The 19,983-nt window shown below is 33.8% G+C and overlaps 1 protein-coding gene across 4 annotated transcripts in view; it reads right to left on the bottom strand.

Moving 5' to 3' along the window:
• Positions 1 to 19,983, bottom strand: part of STK3 (serine/threonine kinase 3) — a 511,742-nt gene that overhangs the window by 197,631 nt on the left and 294,128 nt on the right. For all 4 annotated transcript variants that reach the window (XM_074200516.1, XM_074200514.1, XM_074200515.1 and 1 more), the window contains one exon: positions 10,360 to 10,485. In XM_074200516.1, the coding sequence (XP_074056617.1) occupies positions 10,360 to 10,485 (126 nt within the window). The remainder of the gene's footprint in view (positions 1 to 10,359; positions 10,486 to 19,983) is intronic.

Here is a 19,983-nt window from a genome sequence, read left to right on the forward strand (position 1 = left end):
TAATGAGCTTTAGACTCTACTCTAACATATATCCAAAAAAAAAGCAATAAGAAATGCTTATATTTGGTACTTAAAAATAAACTATGTATGTGATGCCTATAAGGGAATTTAAAGGAATACATTTGTCTAACTGATATGTGGTATAAAAAAATTTGGAGTCAGAGTCGCTGGATTTAAATCCTGGCTCAGGTACTTATTTCCTCCCTTGAATGACCTTGGGCAAGGCACTATACTTGATCTCTCTGGACCTCAGTTTTCTGATATGTAAAATGAAAGGGCTTGAATTTGTTTATCTATGAGGTTCCTTTCTCATTATAAATTTATGAGCCTAAGAAGCTTATTGTATTTTCTGAGTTGAAATATTTTCTGAGATAAAAAGTTATTACATAAAGGCAAAATCTAGTCACAACAAATTCCAAGTAACATTCAAATTTACTATTTGGAATTTTGTTAAAATGAACATATAATTCTCTATAGCAAATGTAATCCTCACTTAAATTCCTAGATCTTGAGATATATGGTTTGGGTAGGGAGTTTTAGTTGTTTTTATTTATTTTATTTAATTGTTAGAAAGTAAGAGGTGGAGATAGACAGAAGGTTTGTAATTCTGTGGTAGTTTCAAAAAAGAGTATATTTAGAATCAGCTCAGCTTTCCTCTCCTTACCTACAATACATTTTAGTCAACAAATTTCTCACATTTACAAAATCCTACTCTAATGTCTCTCTAGTAGGAATTCCCAGAGATTAAATATAGCAGAATGCAATCCCTGGCCATTCACTACAATTCAATAAACAATGTGTCTTCAATATATAAGGTACTTCAATATATAAGGACAAAAAAAATTCTGAGAGACCAACACATGCAAAAGGCACATACTCATACAGAAAAGGCAAACAGAAAATTTAGGAGGGATAAAGCACTGGGGGATGCCAAGAAGGTTTCATAGAAAAGGGGCACCTAAGTTGAGCCTTGAAGCAAAAACAAGATTCTAAGAGGTGAAGATGAAGAAAGAGTACATTCTGGACATTAAAATGGTTTTAGACAGGGAATGGAAGCAGAAGAAACAGTATACTTTTTTGGAGAAAGGCTAGTGGCTCAATTTGGCTGAAAACAGTTCATAAAGAGGAGTAGTATAAAATAAAGTTTGTTAGGAGTCAAAATGAAGTGGCTTGGAATAAGGATCTGGTAACAGACTATATCTATCATTCAAGGACTAAAAGTTGGCCACTAAGTGAACATAATTTTGGTCACAACAATTCATAAAGATTTTCTACTATATAATTTTAAAAATTATAATCACATAAGTACAGGAAATATGCTGACAGGGCATTATTAAGCACTTTGCAATAACTAGGAATTGATGACATAAAGGAGATACCTCCAGAATATGGAAATCATTTTATCTTCTAAAATTCTTGTGTTTCAAAGGAATTTTATCTGATGTTACCTGATTTTGTTTTAAGATATAATCTGTTTCTATGTGCTATGAATAACTACTTTCAGAATCTCATTTTCTCATATGCAAAACTGGGAATTGAAATAGATGGCCTTGGGGGCGGAGCCAAGATGGCAGCATGAAGGCAGCATTTCCTGAGAACTGACCCCAAAAAACAAAGGATGGCTCTAGCCAAAATTTAGCAGGGCAGAACACGCAGAAAGACTGTGTGATACATTTTCCCAGTCCAAGATAACTTAGAAGTTCCACAGGAAATGTGTGTTTCACCAGGCCCAGGGGTTGGGAAAAAAAGCCAGGGCTGAAGTGCAGCCCAGCCCAGCCCAGCCCAGGGATGACTGGGGAACAGCTTTAAGGAGCAGGGAGAGAACTCTGCTGTACCTGGGTAGAGTGTGGGGTGAGGAGCACAGCCGTAGAACTTGCAGCGAGAATAGGGAAAAAGCAGCCTACACCCCCCAGAGATGGTAAGGGAAGTCTGCAGAGATTTCTCTGCTCTCCCTGGGGTAGAATTCTGCTGTCTGCCTACACTCAGAGCCAGGTTGCAGTTTGGACCTCCATACTAAGATAGTTGGATCCCTCCCTATAGCTCCAGGGCAGAGGGAAGTGCTGTGGTCATCTACAAATCAAAGCACAGGCAAGAGAGCATAAGACCTTGGAGGAATGAAGGTTCCAGTGGGGTGTCCCCCCCCCCCCAAAAAAACCCCAAAGCCTTGAAAGTACTATAAATTAGTTTTGGGCTGAGGAAATGATTAAACAACCGAAAAAAGAAGAATGTGACCATAGAGAATTATTTTAGTCCCATGGAAGATCAAAACACATACTCAGATGATGACAAAATCAAGGCTTCCATATCCAAAACCTCCAAGAGAAATAGAAAATGGGCTCAGACTATGGATGAGCTCAAAAAAGACTTTGAAAAACAATTAAGGGAGGTGGGAGGAGAAATGAGAGCAATGCAGAAAAATCATGAAAACCTTGGTGAAAAAGCTTGGTGAAAGACACACAAAAAAATACTGAAGAATATAATATATTAAAAACCAGTTTAGACCTAATGGAAAAAGCAAAACAAAAGGCAAATGAAGAGAAGAATGCCTTTAAAAGCAGAATTGGCCAGCTGGAAAGGGAGATAAAAAAGCTCTCTGAAGAAAATAACTCCTTCAAATGCTGAATGGAACTAAAGGAAGCTGATGACTTTGAAAGAAAGCAGGAAGAAATAAAACTCTGCCAAAAAAAAGTCAAAAATTAGAAGAAATAGTAAATTATCTCATAGGAAAGACAACCAACCTTGAAAACAGATCCAGAAGAAATAATTTAAAAATTATTGGGCTATCTGAAAGCCACAACCAGGAGAAGAGCCTAGACTTCATTTTTCAAGAAATAATACATCAGAATTGCCCTGAGATCCTAGAAGCTGAGGGTAAAATAGAAATTGAGAGAATTCACCAGTTACCTCCTGAAAGAGATCCCAAAAGAAAAACTTCCAGGAATATTATAGCCAAATTCCAAAATTCCCAAATCAAAGACAAAATTCTAAAAGCTGCTAGAAACAAACAATTCAACTACTGAGGCTCTATAGCCAGGATTACACAGGATCTAGCAGCATCTACATTAAGGGCTCATAGGGATTGGAATATGATATTCTGGAAGGCAAAAGATCTTGGTTTACAACTGAGAATCAACTACCCAGCAAAACTGAACATCCTCTTTCAGGGAAAAAAGATGGAATTTCAATGAAACAGGGGACTTTCAAACTTTCCTATTGAGACAACCAGAGCTGAACAAAAAGTTTGATCTCCAAGTACAGGACTCTGGTCCAAGTACAGGACTCTGGTGAACCATAGAGGGAGTGGAAGAGATGGACTAACTATGAGGAACTTGATGATGTTGAACTGTTTGTATTCTTGCATGGGAAGACAATATTGATAACTCATATGAACTTTATCATTTATAGGAGCTGTTAGGAGAAAATATAGACAGGACATTGGAAGGAGTGGAATATAATGGTATGATGTGGTAAAGGGATGGAGTCAATGGATGATGGGGGAAAGTACTGGGAGGAAGGAAAAGGAAATGAAGAAGAAGCTGAGAGATTTCACATAAGAGTCAAGAAAAAGCTTTTTTAATGGAGTGAAGAAGGGGTGAGTGAGCCTTCATTCTCATAAGAAATGGCTCAGGGAGGAAATGACATACACACTTAATAGGGTGAGGAAATCTATCTTGCCCTGGAGAAGGATGGGAGGAAAGGGAAGGGATGACAGGGAATGGCTGAAGGGAAGGGGGGGAATAAGTGAAAGAAGAGAGGGAAGATCAAGGGAGAGGGTACTCAGATTCAATACACTTTTGGACAGGGCCAGGATGAAAGGAGAGAGAGAATAGAATAAATGAGAGTGGGGAGGAATAGAGTGGAGATACAGCTAGGAATAGCAACTGAGGGAAAAATATTGAAGCAACTTCTCTGGTGGACTTATGATAAAGAAAGCAACTCACCCCAGAGAGAAAGCCATTGATATCTGAACACAGACTCTATCTCTCTTCTTGAGGTTTCTCATCTTCTGGGGGGGGGGGGAGGGGGTTTATGTTTATTCTTATGTCTACTCTTATAACATTCAATTTACATCAATGTATGGCATGGAAAAAAATGCAGAAATTATCAGACAGCCTTCTGTGGGGGTGGGGGGGAGGAAAGGGGGGAAAATTATAGAATTCAGAGTCTTGCAAAAAATGACGGGTATGGGCACGGCTAGGTGGCGCAGTGAATAGAGCACCAGCCTTGGAGTCAGGAGTACCTGGGTTCAAATCCGGCCTCAGACACTTAATAATTACCTAGCTGTGTGGCCTTGGGCAAACCACTTAACCCCATTGCCTTGAAAAAAATCTAAAAAAAAAATGATGGGTACATATTACTATTGTATATAATTGGAAAACAAATAAAATGTTAAAATATTTTTAAAAACTTTTCCTTAAAAAGTTAAACTAACATTCTTGGTAAGCATGATTGACATAAGTTGCTTATGACATTAATAGTTTCTAGTTTGAATTAATATTTGTCAAATTTAAGTAGAGTTTTTTTAGTATACCTTTTTTACTTTGAATAAACATATATTTGTCTTTTGACATTACATATATTTCCTACAGAAAACAAATTATTAAATGCCTTTATAACCCATTCAAAAGACTCTTTTTAGAAGAATTTAATAAATTTATGCTCAAAAATAAAGAAAAAAGAATTAGATGGCCTTTAAGGTCCTTCTCTAATGAAAACAAAGTACCATATAATTGTGAGTTACTATTTTATTATTATTATTTATTATTATTATTATCATCATCATTATTATGGTTTCTATTCCATATAAATGATAGTGTAAACCTATGTTCCATCTTGCCTCTGACACTAGTTATGTGACCCTGACCCAGTCATTCAAGACTTTTGTTTCTTATAACATATCTACAAAGTGTCTGAAGTGTTGCATCTTATACATGGAGGAGGTTCTCAATATTCAAATTCTTATTAAATTACAACCATTTCACCTATGAGGTATGAAAGGGAAAATTTAAAAAAAATCTCCCAGGGAAAAATAAGTATGAAATACATGAGGAAATGTGGAAGAATATATAAGCAAGAGTGGAACTGTATATACCCCATTATTGAAGGGAAGGAAAACAAAGTAAAATTGGAAGAATATTATATGGGCTTGGAAGAAAAAACTAAACACTATTTTTTATTTGCTGTTTATTATTTTGTCTTCCTTGTAAAGGTCAAGATACTTGTATTATTTAATTGGCTTACGATTTTAGCTGATAATTATTGAATTTATAATTTTTAAAAGTTTAAAGATACATTCTAAACAATGTGTTGTAATGGACAGAGAGAAGACCTTGAACCAAGGTTCAAGTTTGCCTCTGACATACAGTGATTGTGTGGTCTGACTTAGATTCTTAGAACCTTTTAGATAACTCCCTGCAACTATTGTAGAGAAGGCACCAACCTGCATTAGCAGAGGGTTTTTCCTCTTTCAGGAGTTTTCTATTTAGTGAAATCAAGACCCAAGACCCATCCTTTTCCTCCTTCTACCCCAAAACTCAGTCAACTGGATCTGTCAGCAGTTCTCAATCTTCCCCCCACCCACAAAACAATATTATTTGTGTTTTCAAAAAAATGTTATTGTCAAGATAGTTTGTTGTTGTTCAGTTATTTCAGTCATGTCCAACTCTTTGTGACCCCATTTGGGTTTGTTTGTTTTTGGAAGGGATATTAGGGTAATTTGTCATTTCCTTCTGCAGCTCACAATATGGAAACCAAGGCAAATAAAGTCGAGTAATTGGCACAGGGTCACAAAGTAATCATCTGAGACTCAATGTGAACTCATGTCACTCCTACCTTTAGGCCTAGCACTCTAACCACTCTGAACCACCGAACTGACCTTTAGATTTTATATACATATGTATATGTATATATATATATATATGTGTGTGTGTGTGTGTGTGTGTGTGTGTGTGTGTGTGTGTGTGTGTATATATATATATGTATTATATTTTTATATATCATGTACACAGACAACTTCTATTCCTCTCCTGACCTGTTTGTAATGCTTGAATCTAAGGTTATTAGTGCTTGTGGTACCATCAGAGAAGGCAAATAACACATGCCAATAGCACTAAAATATGGTGATTGTCCTGTGTTCAAGTGATATAACAATTTGATTCCTTGCTGCTGGTGGGATATGAAGCACATCACAATCATCTTGACTGTGCATACATACAATTCTTGTGACAAAGTAATTTGTGAGTGTGGCAATTCCAATGGTAGACAGATAGAAAAGCCTGTTATGTTAAAGGAATATAACATGAAAAAAGGAGTAGACGACCTCTTTGATCAACTCTTGGCATCATATGCATATAATCACAAATCTGAGTTCTGAAATTACTCTGGTCAATGATTATATTATCTACTCACATTAATTTCAACAGCTCTATTGGATGCTGCAAAGCTCAGAGAAAGTGCTGCTGATGACCTCTTGCAGAATACAGTAGCAGTTACATACAGAACACACAGTATATCATCAACTAATCTTTTTTCCTAATATGCTGACTGACTGGCATTTTTCAGTATTAAATTCTAACAAGTCTTACAAACCCAACAGTGAAGCATGTAGTAAAAGAACAAAACATGAGAGACAACAGTGTACAACATATTGTAAAAAGTATAATGGACCAATGCATGCAAATGCTGGCTTTGAGTGCTCCTATACACTGCAACAGTATAAGCATTGTTTGGAATAATTTTTGCCATTATTTACTTGTTTTATAGGATAGTTAGGAAGAAACTATCATTAATTACTTATATTATTGATTCTTTGTGTAATTTGTATTTTGGCCCAAATTTGGCATAAAATATTCAGCACTGGAATAGATAAAAGGAAAAAAAATTCAAGATTGAAAGAGTTAATTGTGAGAGTCTGTTGAAGCAAGTTTCACTGCTATTAGCACATACTACTTTAGAACCTAGTTCACCAATATGCATCTAAGTTAGGATAGATAGAATTTTGAGAAGTGAATTTCCTTTTCCATAGGCTTCATCATATTAAAAGACATTTTTCTTATCGAAGATAATTCTAAAAATAATTTAGTGAAGGGTTAACTCAAAAATGAACAAATAAAAATATAAATTGCTGCATCAACAATGTTTTCAGTCTAAAAGTTTAACTCTAGCTTTATCAGGCAATAAGAACCAAATGGGGATTCCATGTTACAGAATTATAGCTCTGCAACAAAGAACTGCTGTTCAAAAAAAATGATATGGTCACATTTCTTCAATCTATAGGATTACCAAATTAATCTGCTAACCAAAAGAGAAAATATTCAAAGTTATTCATGCTAGTATATATCTTTCTACTTTAAATATATTATACAGAATAGAATGTGGCCTCTTTGAAAAGACATAAGAAAAAGAACAAAAAGATATTCTTTCCTTCCTTCCTACTTTCTTTACCACTAAATATCTCCACCCACTAGAGTACCACACAAACTTGACATGTCCAAATCAAGCATATAATGCTTTCCAGTCTCCCCTTCCCATCTAAAACCTGATTCTCCTGCTTAGTTCATTTATCAATGAAATCATCAAACACACATTCTTCCAAATTTGAAATCTGGTATTATCTGTGACTTTTACCTCTTTTTTACCTTCTAATATCCTTACTTTGTGATACCTAACTGTGACAGCTCTGTAAATGGCACTACTATTGCCCTAATCACTCTGGCTTACAAACTTAATATATGTTTATTGATTAACTGATGCTGATCCTTAACAGACTGCTGAACAGTAATAACCACTGCCATATAGTCATATTATAAATATCTTCCTTATCCATTATTCCTTATGAACTGTTACCAAAATTTTGTTGACTTTACTTTTTCTCACGTACAATTTCTTTAATTGACCATACAGGCTACAACCACCTAAGTTCATTTCTTCTCACTATTTTCTTCTTTCACTATTACAATAACCTCCAAAAGAGGTTTTTTTTGTCTCCAAAATCGAATTTGATCAAAGATCCCATTATTCAACTTAATTTTATACTTTATTTTTTTAAGAAAACAATCTAATTCAGTGCCTTTATCAGGTCCTTCCAGTACTTCAGGATTTTCAGTGACTCCAAATTTTCTGAGACATAAAGGTTAGATTTCTGGCCCTGATATTCAAGGCCTTCTACAATTTGAATTAAAACTAAAATGAACTTAGTTCCTTCTCTTCTCTATGTTTCTCCTGGGTCCCATACAAAACAAAAGTTGCAGCTATCAGTGGAAAATACAAAGAAGGAAATTTGGGCTAAATACGGGGAAGACATTTCTATTAATTAAAGTTGTCCATAACAATAATAGTTGAAAAGACTTTCCCTAGTACGAGATGTCTTTAAGCAAAAATTGAATTGTCACAAATTATATCATAAAGATCTTTTTTTAAGGAACATTTGGATTAATATAGGACTAAAAAGTCCCTTTAAACTTTGAATCTGTGACTGTGAAGCTATCAAGAATTACTGTCTCATGCATTCACTTTCGGATCTTTAGCATACATATTTTAGAGTGTTCTATAGATCAGAATGTTCTATATATGCACTGAGAATATAATTGATGAAAGTATGAAAAAGGAATAAATTATGTTCCACTGTGAATTCCAGTAGGTCTACTCTGAATAAATATTAAGTTTACCAACATTCTTCTAAAATATAGTGCCCAGAACTGAACTTAATTCTCCAAATGTAGTTAGAGCATTACAGAGTACAGCAAGACTATTACCTACTTATTTCTGGAAGCTACATTGCTCTTTTTTGTTGTTGTTTTGTTTTTTTTAAGTTTTTGCAAGGCAATGGGGGTTAAGTGGCTTGCCCAAGGCCACACAGCTAGGTAATTATTAAGTGTCTGAGGCCGGATTTGAACTCAGGTACTCCTGACTCCAGGGCCGGTGCTCTATCCACTGCACCACCTAGCTGCTCCCAAGCTACATTGCTCTTAATGCATTCCATATCACAATTTTTTAAATGTAACATCATAATATGGAAGCCTAATAAATCTGGAGTTTATTAAAAATTCCCACATCTTTTTCAGGCAAACTATTTCTTTTCTCTGTCTAGTTCTTGTGCAATCAACTTCTTAAATACAAGCACATGATTCTGCATTGATCCATATTGATTTTTATCTTCTTAATAGAGACCCCAAATTCATTATTTCCTTATCATAACATAATCATTTCATGATTTCAACACAACTGTACAAAGGATAATCAGAATCTCTAATATTTATAATTATGGGTATAATAATAATGCACATTTACATAGTGCTTAACAATTAATAATAGTCCTATGAAATAGGTAGTAAAATATTATGTCTATTTTATAAATGTTGAAACTGAAAGATTAAGTATCTTGCCCATCAATACACATTAGTAACCAATGTACAATATGAATGCTAGTCTCCTAACTCTACATCCAGTACTCTTAATGTTCAATCATTTCTAGATAAAGCAAGTATTAAAAATTGATAAAAGTACTCTAAGACTCATTTTCCATGAGAGGTTGAAGGAATAGAATATAGAATGCACAGGGTAGTCAAGCAAAATTAAGTAGGCCAAAACAGAACAAATTCCTTTATAAAATAATTTCTACTACACAAAAGGCAGCTAGAAGGTATAGTAGAGATATATCACACCTGGAGTCAAGAAGACCTGAATCCAAAAATACAGTCTCAGATACTTCTTGACCTTGGGCAATTCACTTAACCCTATTTGCCTCAATCTCTTATCTATAAAATGAGCTAGAGAAGAAAATGGCAAATCGCTCTAATATCTTTTTCAAGAAAACCCCAAACGGAATCACAAAAAATCTGACATTATTGAAAAGACTGAACAATAATTCAGCCAGTGACTAATTAAACTAAAATATGGAGATAATAAGAACTTCAGATGAAAGTAAAGGCACTAATAATCCAGCTCATTGATAGTAGAAATTGCTGACAATTATGTTATAAAGTTATATTCTGCCCCTGAGAAGAGTGCTATCTTCATGCATTAGCTTCATTAACAATTAATGTATTTGATATAATCTATAATACTATGACTATGGAACAGTGCTAAATTTCCACTACTGAAAGTAATCATGACAGTAAATGAGATATAATTATTTGAACAAATCATAAATTTATATAATAGCAACACAAATACACACACATATATGTATAAAACATGTCAAGTAATAATTTACATCAAGTGGCAATTATTTTAGTGAATTTCAGAAAAATTGTGCTTAGATTGATTCTGGCAAGCTGAATTCTATTTTGAATAGGAAAGGGCCCTGTTAAGTAAAATCAACATTTATAAGAATAAGAGAAATAATGAATAGTTACAAACCGAATTTTCTTCTTCATCTTCCAGTTCTCTTTGCTGTTCTTCATGTCTTTTGGCCTTTATTTCCATAGCATCTGTGATCAGGTCCCTTAAAATTGACACTGGTTTGGCGTTCTTAATAAAAGGATGCTAGGAAGATAAAATTGTATAGCATTAATATGACAGATTCCTCTTAATTCTATCCAACAGATGTTAATGCAACATGCAAATGTAAGTCAGGATTAAATGCCTCAATTGTAAACATTTTGGGGTATTTCTTGTAGAAAAATAATTAAAAGTGTAGGTTAACAGAACAGATAATATTTCAGCTGCCCTGGAGCTAAAGATTTTGCTTTTTTGTTTGTATATTTAAAAAAAATTCAAATAAAGGAAAATGCAACCATGTAACTAACAATTGCATTATTCTTTAAGGGCCTAATTGTCCAAAGGAAGTAGGCACTGGGTAGTAAATAAAACAGACTAGTGATTGTGACATGCAAAAATAAACCTATTTTAATATTCAATTACAGTATTTAATCTTAACAAGCTGACAGCACAAATTAGCCGTCAAAAGAGCAACCAATTTTGTTGCCTCTTGCAGATTTTGGTTTTAATGTCTTCAGTAATTTATCCAATTCCAATAGTGAAATGTGAAACAGTTAAAAAAGAAACAACTATATGTTTTTGCAAAAGATACTATACTCATTTCAAACTAGGAAAAAAAATTTTATTCCTTTTCATAGCACCCATAAATAGAACCCATTAAACTGAATGTATAGTAATTTTGGTATGTATCTCCCATCCCTCTGAAAAACAGAAAAATCATTAGGAGATATCAGATAGTTCTAGTGATGGTATGGGAAAGCAACAGTACTTTGGGGAAAAGGGAGGTGAATAATCTAGCTTTGAATTTTTAATTTCTATGTTTATATATGTATATCAACAAAATCTTTTTAAGATACCACTTAAAGAATTAACTACAGTATTAAAATCCTCTCAAAGATGAAAACATTTGCAAAGCGAGCAAAAGAAAATATAAACACTCAAAGGATATATTCAACATTTGATTGCCATGATAGTTGAGGACTGAGAAAACGTCATTAGAGATTCTTTTTTTCAGTGAAATGGTAATTTAATGCAGATTTTTAAGTTGAAAGGCATCTATCTAGCCCATTACTTCATTATACAGATGAGAAAAATAAAGCCCAGAAAGAAGTAATTTATATAAAGTCACACAGATAATGTGTCAGAATTAGCATTTGAATTCAAGTTCTCAGATTTAAATTCAATGCTCTTCCCAATAACTAAAATATAAGCTCCTCAAGGGCCCATACAATTCCAGTTTTATTTCTGTACTGCCTCTGCCTAAAAGAGTGACTGAGGCTTGATTGCTAAATTGATTGGATATTATGTTTAATCCCAAAAGAATTAACTCAATGGTTGTTTGTCAAAGGCTATACATTCAGAGTGTCAACCAGTTAAATATTTGTACAGTATATACAATGATAACAACAATGTAAAGAATGCTAATACAAGAGGCAACAAAACTGGTTAAATACACAGTAATTGTTAATGCTATATAGTCAAGAATAGCTGAACAAATTGTGGTATATGAATGTGATGGAATATTCTATTCAATAAGAAATCACGAGGGATAGGATTTCAGAAAAGTCTGGAAAGACTTGCATGAATTGATCCTGAATGAAATGAGAAGAACCAGAAGATTATACACACTAACAGTAGTGAGTGATGATTAACTATGAAGGACCTGTTCATTTCAGCATTACAATAATCAAAGACAATTCTAAAAGACTTGTGATGGAAAATACCATCCACATCCAGAGAAGGGATTGTGAAGTTTAAAGGAAGATCAAAGCTTTATTAAGTTCTTTTTTTTTTAAATTAAATTTTGGGGGCAGCTAGATGGTGTAGTGGATAGCATACTGGAGAAAGGAGGACCTGAGTTCAACTCCAGTCTCATACAGTGAATAATTACCTAGCTGTGTGACCTGGGCAAGTCACTTAAACCCACTGCCTTAAATAAATAAAACATTTTTTAAAAAAATAATAAATTTTTATTTAAATTTTTAAAAAAATTCATCATCATCATTATTAATTTTATTTAAATATTAAGGATTTTATTTGTTTTCCCAACTTCATGCAAAGTAGTTTATACCAAATCATCTTTTGCAAGGTTTTGAGTTTTATAATTTTCTCCTTGCCACTCTTCCCTCCCCTTCCCCTGACAAAAAACAATCTGATATAAGGTCTATATTTATAATCATGCTAACTAAATATAGATCGATATTGAACATGTTGTGAGAGAAGAATCAGATCCAAACAGAAGAAAACATTAGAGAGAGAAAAATGATACAATACATAAGACAACTTTCTGTTTTTTTCTTCCATTTGGATTTGATTCTTTTTTTCACAATCTTATTAATACAGATCTGTGTTTTACATGGTTATACATGTAAAGCCTATAGAAGATTCCTGTCAGGTAGAGAGGGGAGGGAAGGAAGGGAGAAAATGCAACCTCAAAACCTGCAAAAAAAATAATGATGAAAACTACTACTTCACATAATTGGAAAAACAAATGAATAAAATAGTTAAATTAAAAAAAACTATCATCAAAGTTAAAGGACATATTTGTAAACAAAGGACATATTTGTTAACAATCAAGAAAGTTCTTCTAGGGTACATACTCTATGAATAGTTTGAGTGTCTACTGTTGTTCAAAACAAAGTATATCATAAATAAATGCTTATATATAAATTAAACACTATGTGATTCTAGAATATCTCTTGTCCTCTACCAATATTACCATAGGAATAGAGGTAGGCAGCAGAAGATCTTTGGCCATCTTATGTTTTTTAAATTTCATTAGTCATAAGGAACAAAAGATTTATCATATGGTGGTCAACATTCTGGTGACATACTTTTCTGAACTTAACTAGTCAGCTCCTCAAGCAACTGATACAGTCTGTGACTGGCATGCATTTAAAGACTTTCTGTCTGACTTTGTAAAACCAACAAAAGCTTGTTCTGAGATGGTGAAATCCACAAACCAGATTCCTTTGTAATATAGTTGGTTCTACTGTGAAGAGTTTTTTGTTTGTTTGTTTTATGCTTTTGCAAGGCAAATGGGGTTAAAGTGGCTTGCCCAAGGCCACACAGCTAGGTAATTATTAAGTGTCTGAGGCTGGATTTGAACTCCTGATTCCAGGGCCAGTGCTCTATCCACTGAGCGACCTAGCCACCCCTGTGAAGAGTTCTTTATGTTCTTTTGTTCAAAGAACTATTTTTAATAAGTTGAACTCATTGTCTACAAAACTATGGTTGATACTATGGGGGACATATATACTTATACAGATATAGAAAATAGAAAATGTGTCTTTTTCCTTTAGCAATTTACAAATGAGTTGGAAAAACCAAAACATAGATTTGCAAAAGAAGTACATGTTTATTCCCAAAAGAATTATTGGGCAAAGGCTGCACATTCAGTGTGTCAACCAGTTAAATTATTTGTACAATATATACAATAATAACAACAATGTAAAGAATGCTAATATAAGAGGCAACAAAACTCTGGTCAAATACACAGTAATTGTAATACTATATAGTCAAGAATAGCTGAACAAATTGTAAGAATCTCTGAAATGCCTAGGTAGATGACTTTTTACACTCTCTGAGCTACAGTCTCTGGGTTTAAGAGTACTTAATTCATACAATTGCAATAAGGATTATATGTGATACCATATCAGGTAAAACACCTGATAAACCTTTAAAGTACACAAATACATGCATACACAGATATATACATGCAGCACTCATATATAAAATCAAAGACCACACAATCAGAGTAAAGAATGAAATGAAGGTAAAAAATCTAGTGATTTTGGACAGAAAAGCAAAAGACCATAGGTGTTGAACCATCATCTCAAGAAAGATATGATGGACATAAACTTATGGAGAGGCAGAATAAAGAAGTGCTATTAGCATGAAAATATAGGATGCATACTAGAGAACACTTTACAGATCAGTTTGGCAAGAGCAATGAGATTATTGGTATCCTCTCTAATTGTATATATTAGGCACTTAAATGATGAAATATTTGTTACAACTAGAACAAGGAATAATAACAATAACAACCATATTTATATAAGTGATTTATATTTTACAAATATTTTTACTCACAGTCAGAGTTTACCCATTTTACAAACAAGAAACCTGAGACTCAGAAAGGCCCATAGTCATAGCAATGAGGCATGTCACGGACAAATCTCCAACTGAGGCTAATCCCAGTGTTTTTTTTCCACAAGAGCATATCAACAGCAAAGCAAATTTCTTGAATGCCAGGATTTATCTAACAAGGAATGACTCAAATGCAATTCAATTCCACATTTAAGTGCCTTCTTGTCCAAGTGGTACTTTATCACATGAGAATTAATGAAATATCCCAGAGGGTAGAAGACAGAAACCCACATTTAGGGTGGGCAGGAAGTCATTGTATACAGGATTTAAGAGAACAGAAAAGATAATAGAGAGAATAATTTCAGTAGGACAAAGATAGGACAAGAAGCCAACCTGCAGGAGGTCAAGAAGTGAATAGGTACTGAGGTGGCAAGGATAGAAAAACCTAATTTGTTCATGTCATCAGGATGGCCCTCTGAAGATTCAGAGATGGGTTCTATCATATTAAGTTCCATCATAGCCAAACAGGAGCGGCATGATAATTTTACCACCTTCCGTGGAGCATAGGAATAAATGGATTGCTCCTCAGCGTGATAAATAGTATCTATCTGAAACTACCAACAAGCATTATATAAGCTAGAGGCATTCCCAATAGGAATAGGGGTGAAACAAGGATGCCCATTTATTACCACTACTATTCAATATTGTGTTAGAAATGTTAGCTTCAGCAATAAGAGAAGAAAAGAAATCAAAGGAATTAGAATTGGGAAGGAAGAAACAAAACTCTCACTACTCTTTGCAGATGACATGATGATATACCAAGAGAACCCTAAAAAAAATCATCATCAAAAAAACTACTAGAAACAATTAGCAACTTTAGCAAAGTCACAGGAAATAAAATAAACACTCATAAATCCTCAGCACTTTTATATATTACTAGCAAGATACAGCAGCAAGAGCTAGAAAAAGAAATCCAATTCAAAATAACTTCAGACAACATAAAATACTTGGGAGTCTTCCTGCCAAGGTAGACTCAGAAACTATGAAAACAACTACAAAACACTTCTCTCACAAATAAAACCAGATTTGAAAAACTGGGCAAATATTAACTATTCATGGATAGGATGAGCTAATATAATAAAAATGACAATTCCACCTAAAATTAACTATTTATTTAGGGCCCTACCAATCAAACTTTCAATAAATTACTTCAATGAGTTAAGTAAGTAAATTCATAGAGAGAAATAAAAAGTCAAGAATTTCCAGGGATTTAATGGAAAAAAGGGCAAAAGAAGGTGGTTTAGCCCTACCAGACCTAAAATTATATCATAAAACATCAATCATCAAAACTGTCTGGTATTGGCTAAGAAATAGAGTGGTGGATCAGTGGAATAGATTAGGTGCAAAAGCAGGAAATGATTACAGCAATCTGCTGTTTGATAAACTCAAAGAATCCAGTGTTTGGGATAAAAACTCTCTCTTAGATAAAAATTGTTGGGAAAATTGGATGTTAGTATGGCAGAAACTTGGTTTGGACCAACACCTCACACCCTTTACCAAGAAAAGATCAAAATGGATACAGGGTTTAGATATAAAAGACAATATTATAAGCAATAGGAGCTCAAGGAATAGTTTGCCTATAAGATCCATGGAAAGGGAAGCAGTTTATGACCAAGGAAGAGATGGAGAACATCATTAAAAACAAACTAGATAATTCTGATTACATTAAATTAAAGAGCCTTTGCACAGACAAAACCACTGTAACCAAGATCTAAATAAATGTAGTAAATTGGGAAACAATTTTTCCAACCAGTATTTCTGACAAAGGACTCATTTCTAAAATATATAGAGAACTAAGTCAAATTTATAAAAAAAAAAAAGTCATTCACCAATTGACAAATATCAAAGGATATGTAGAGGCAATTTACAGATGAGGAAACAAAGTGATCCATAGTCATATGAAAAATTGCTCTAAATCATTGCTGGGATTAGAGAAGTTCAAATTAAAGCATCTTTGAGGTACCATCTCACACCTCTCAGACTAGCCAATATGATCAGAAAGGACAATAATCAATGTTGAAAGGGATGTGGAAAATCTGGGGCACTAATACATTGTAGGTGGAGTTGTGAACTCATCCAACCTTTCTAGAGAGTAATCTGGAATTTTGCCCAAAGGGCAATAAAAATGTGCATACCCTTTGATCCAGCAATACCATTAGTGGGCCTATACCCTGAAGAGATCATGAAAAAGGGGTAAAAATATCCTTTGTACAAAAATAATCATAGCAGTTCTGTTTGTGGTGGCAAAGAATTAGAAATTTACTGAATGCCCACCAATTGGGGAATGGATGATTATTTTCAAACATATAAAAACCAAGATGATATTTTTAAAAGTCTGAAATAATAATATTGTTCAAATTAGCAATAAGGGCAAAATTATCAATAGAAAGTCACTTGTATTCAATTTACCTAGAATATGGTTATGTACTAGTGGAGAAAGAGATGATCAGCAGAGAATTTACTCTGAGTAGAGTCACTGGAAATGCTAGATGAGCTTTCAACAGGTTTAATAGTTTTTTTAATCACTTAATGCTGTATATCATTATGAGTGGTTCCAATTTTATATGAGAAGTTATTCAAAAGAAAAGTTATGTTCTTTTTTCTTATGACTCAATATATTAGAACTTTACCAGCTTTGTTGAAGTCAAAGTTCATTCTAATTGTAAAACCACAAAAAACATTAATTAGCAATTACTTTTATAGAAGATTGTGGCAGATGAGAGGAATATGATGCAAAATTTAGATAAAGTCTCTGTCTTCTTAGAACACACAGTCTAATAGGGAAATAAGAAACAATAAAAACCTCAAGAGCATATTATTACATAGGTACATTCTAGACAGTTGATTTTTAAAGTACTATATGAAGTCTGAGAACATTGAATTTAACTGCCTAGGGAAAAAAATCACCAAAGGCTGAGGTGAACTTTAAAAAGGAGGTAGAAATCCAGTAATCAAGGATAAAAAAGAAAAGTACTAAAGATTTAGCTTGGGTAAAGACCCAGAACTAGACCCAGTTCTCATGAACCTACAACAAGTTTAAGATAGGGAGTGTAGAGCAAGTTGGTTTGGCAGAAACATATATTACATGAAAAAGAATAACATGAAATTAAGATAGTATGAGAATTTGGAGGGATTTGAAGTTTACTTAATAATTAAGAGGTAGCCATTCAGAATTTGGGGACATAGTGACATGACCATGTATAAAAAAACAGATTCAGGTAGCAATATGAAAGATGGTTCAAAAAAGGCAATAGAGGCAGGAAGATCCATTGGTAAACTACTGCCAGATAAAAGATGGGTAATAGAGTAATGAATCTACTTACTAGGGTGTTGGCATAAGAAGCAGAAAGGAAGGGACAGATGATAGAGATATTGGAAGTGACAGAACTTAGTCAATGAATATAGTCATGAGAAATGGCAAATAAGAAAGTCGAAAAGTCATCTCTAAAGTTATAAACAAGGGGAAACGGACAAATTGGAATACTAATAACAGGAGAAGATAAAAAAGATGAGAAAATATGGAAGGAAAGATAATGTACCAAGTTTTAGACATGACAAGTTTCAAGTGCCCATGAGACAAGGAGGAAAATGTCTTTTAAACAGGAGGCAAGATAATTCTAGAGTTCAGAGGAGAGATAAGGATTGTGGATAAAGTTTTAAAAGTCATTTGCATAAAGATAATGTCATGAATCTAAATTCAAAAGAGATAGAGAAAAAAGAAAAAGACAACCCAGGTCAAACCACTGGGGAACACCTACCTCTAGGAGTCTGAAAGAGGACAGTGAGCCAGTAAAAGAAACTGAAGAGCAGTTGCAGAAAAGAATTCCATTAAAGTGTGGAATGTTCGATATCAAAACAGAAGAGTGTATTCACTGAAAAGGGAATGATAGTCTCACTATAAACTGTATTGTCAGATTTCCATCTAGGGTACTGGGTTTATTTCTGGGTACTACATTTTAAGAAGGTCAAAGAAAAGATAGAAAATATCTGGAAAAAAGCAACTAAGATGGTGAAGGGTCACAAAAACCCATGCCACATAAAAATCAGTAGGAGAAAATAGAGATATTTAGACTGAAAAAGGGTAAGACTTAGTGGGGGTGTATTTATCTTCAAGTATATGAAGAGTTACATGTGGAAGACAGACCAGACTTGTTTTGCTTGGCCTCAGAAGGCAAAACTAGAAGCAACAGATTACAGAAAGGAAGATTTCAACTGCATATAAGAAATTATTCCCTGAATGTTTATTATTATTCAAAAGAAAAATGTACTGACTTGATAATTGGGGACTTCCCAGTAAATTAGTCAAACAAGAAGTATTTATTAAGTGTTAAGTGCCAGGCACTGTGCTTAGAAAATAAAGGTAGATATAGTACTACGCTCCTCAAACTAATCTAATGGAGGCAAATGATTTGTAAATAACCATGTATAAAGAAGATATACATAGAGTAGATGGAAGGTAAATGCATATTTGGTCTAAATGAGAACTCATTCCAGGGGACCAAATGAGGAGACCCACCTTCTGAAAGAAGTGATAAACTCAAGAGAATGAGACATAATTTTTAGTGGCCAATGCAGAAATATATATTGCATATGTGCTTTGTTTTTTCAGTGGGAGGGTGTGCATGGGAAAGAAAATGTATTTGGCAAATGGAAAAAAAAGATTAAAGAAAAAACAAAAGAAAATAACTTTGATAGGTAGCTGTATTAGCCTGGGCACAGACAGGTGAGATCAATTAGAAAGCTATTGGAATACTCCAGGTGAGAATCATGTGGCTCCATACTAAGGTGTGACTATGAAGTGGAGATGGATTTGAATATTAGAGAAGACTCCATGGTGGACTAACTCAACTTTCCATTATACTCCATCTTTGAATCTCTTGCCATCGGCTCTACTACCAATCATGTCTTCCTATATAAATCTCAACTCTGGATTTATTCCCACCATGCACTGCTTTCTTCATATTCATATGCTGCTGAAAAGAGCTAGAAGAAATAAAAAAAATGTGAATTGGATCTCTACAAATTTAGATTATTTAATCTCAATTCAGCCCTCATTATAGTAAGGCAACCATTCTTTTCCTTTTTAACTTTTCAATCTTAAACAAAACCATTTACTTAAGAAGGAAAAATAATATTATGGCTACTAAAATCTTAAAATAAATATATAAATAATAAATCATAATTCATATAGAAACCCATATCACTCTTCCACAAATGCAACCATGTTGATGAATGGGCACACAATAATAGCAACTTGGCAGTGAAACACAAGAGTGAGTTTGAAAACTAATGTGCTTAGGGAAACTCACAACTCTAGAATGTGAATTTCAATGTTACTGGACCAATTGAGTTCATTTGTATTAGATAAAACTTTTTCTGCTTGCTGCCTAACTG

This window comes from Macrotis lagotis, chromosome X (assembly GCF_037893015.1).
Source record: "Macrotis lagotis isolate mMagLag1 chromosome X, bilby.v1.9.chrom.fasta, whole genome shotgun sequence".
Classification (NCBI taxonomy): Eukaryota; Metazoa; Chordata; class Mammalia; order Peramelemorphia; family Peramelidae; genus Macrotis; species Macrotis lagotis.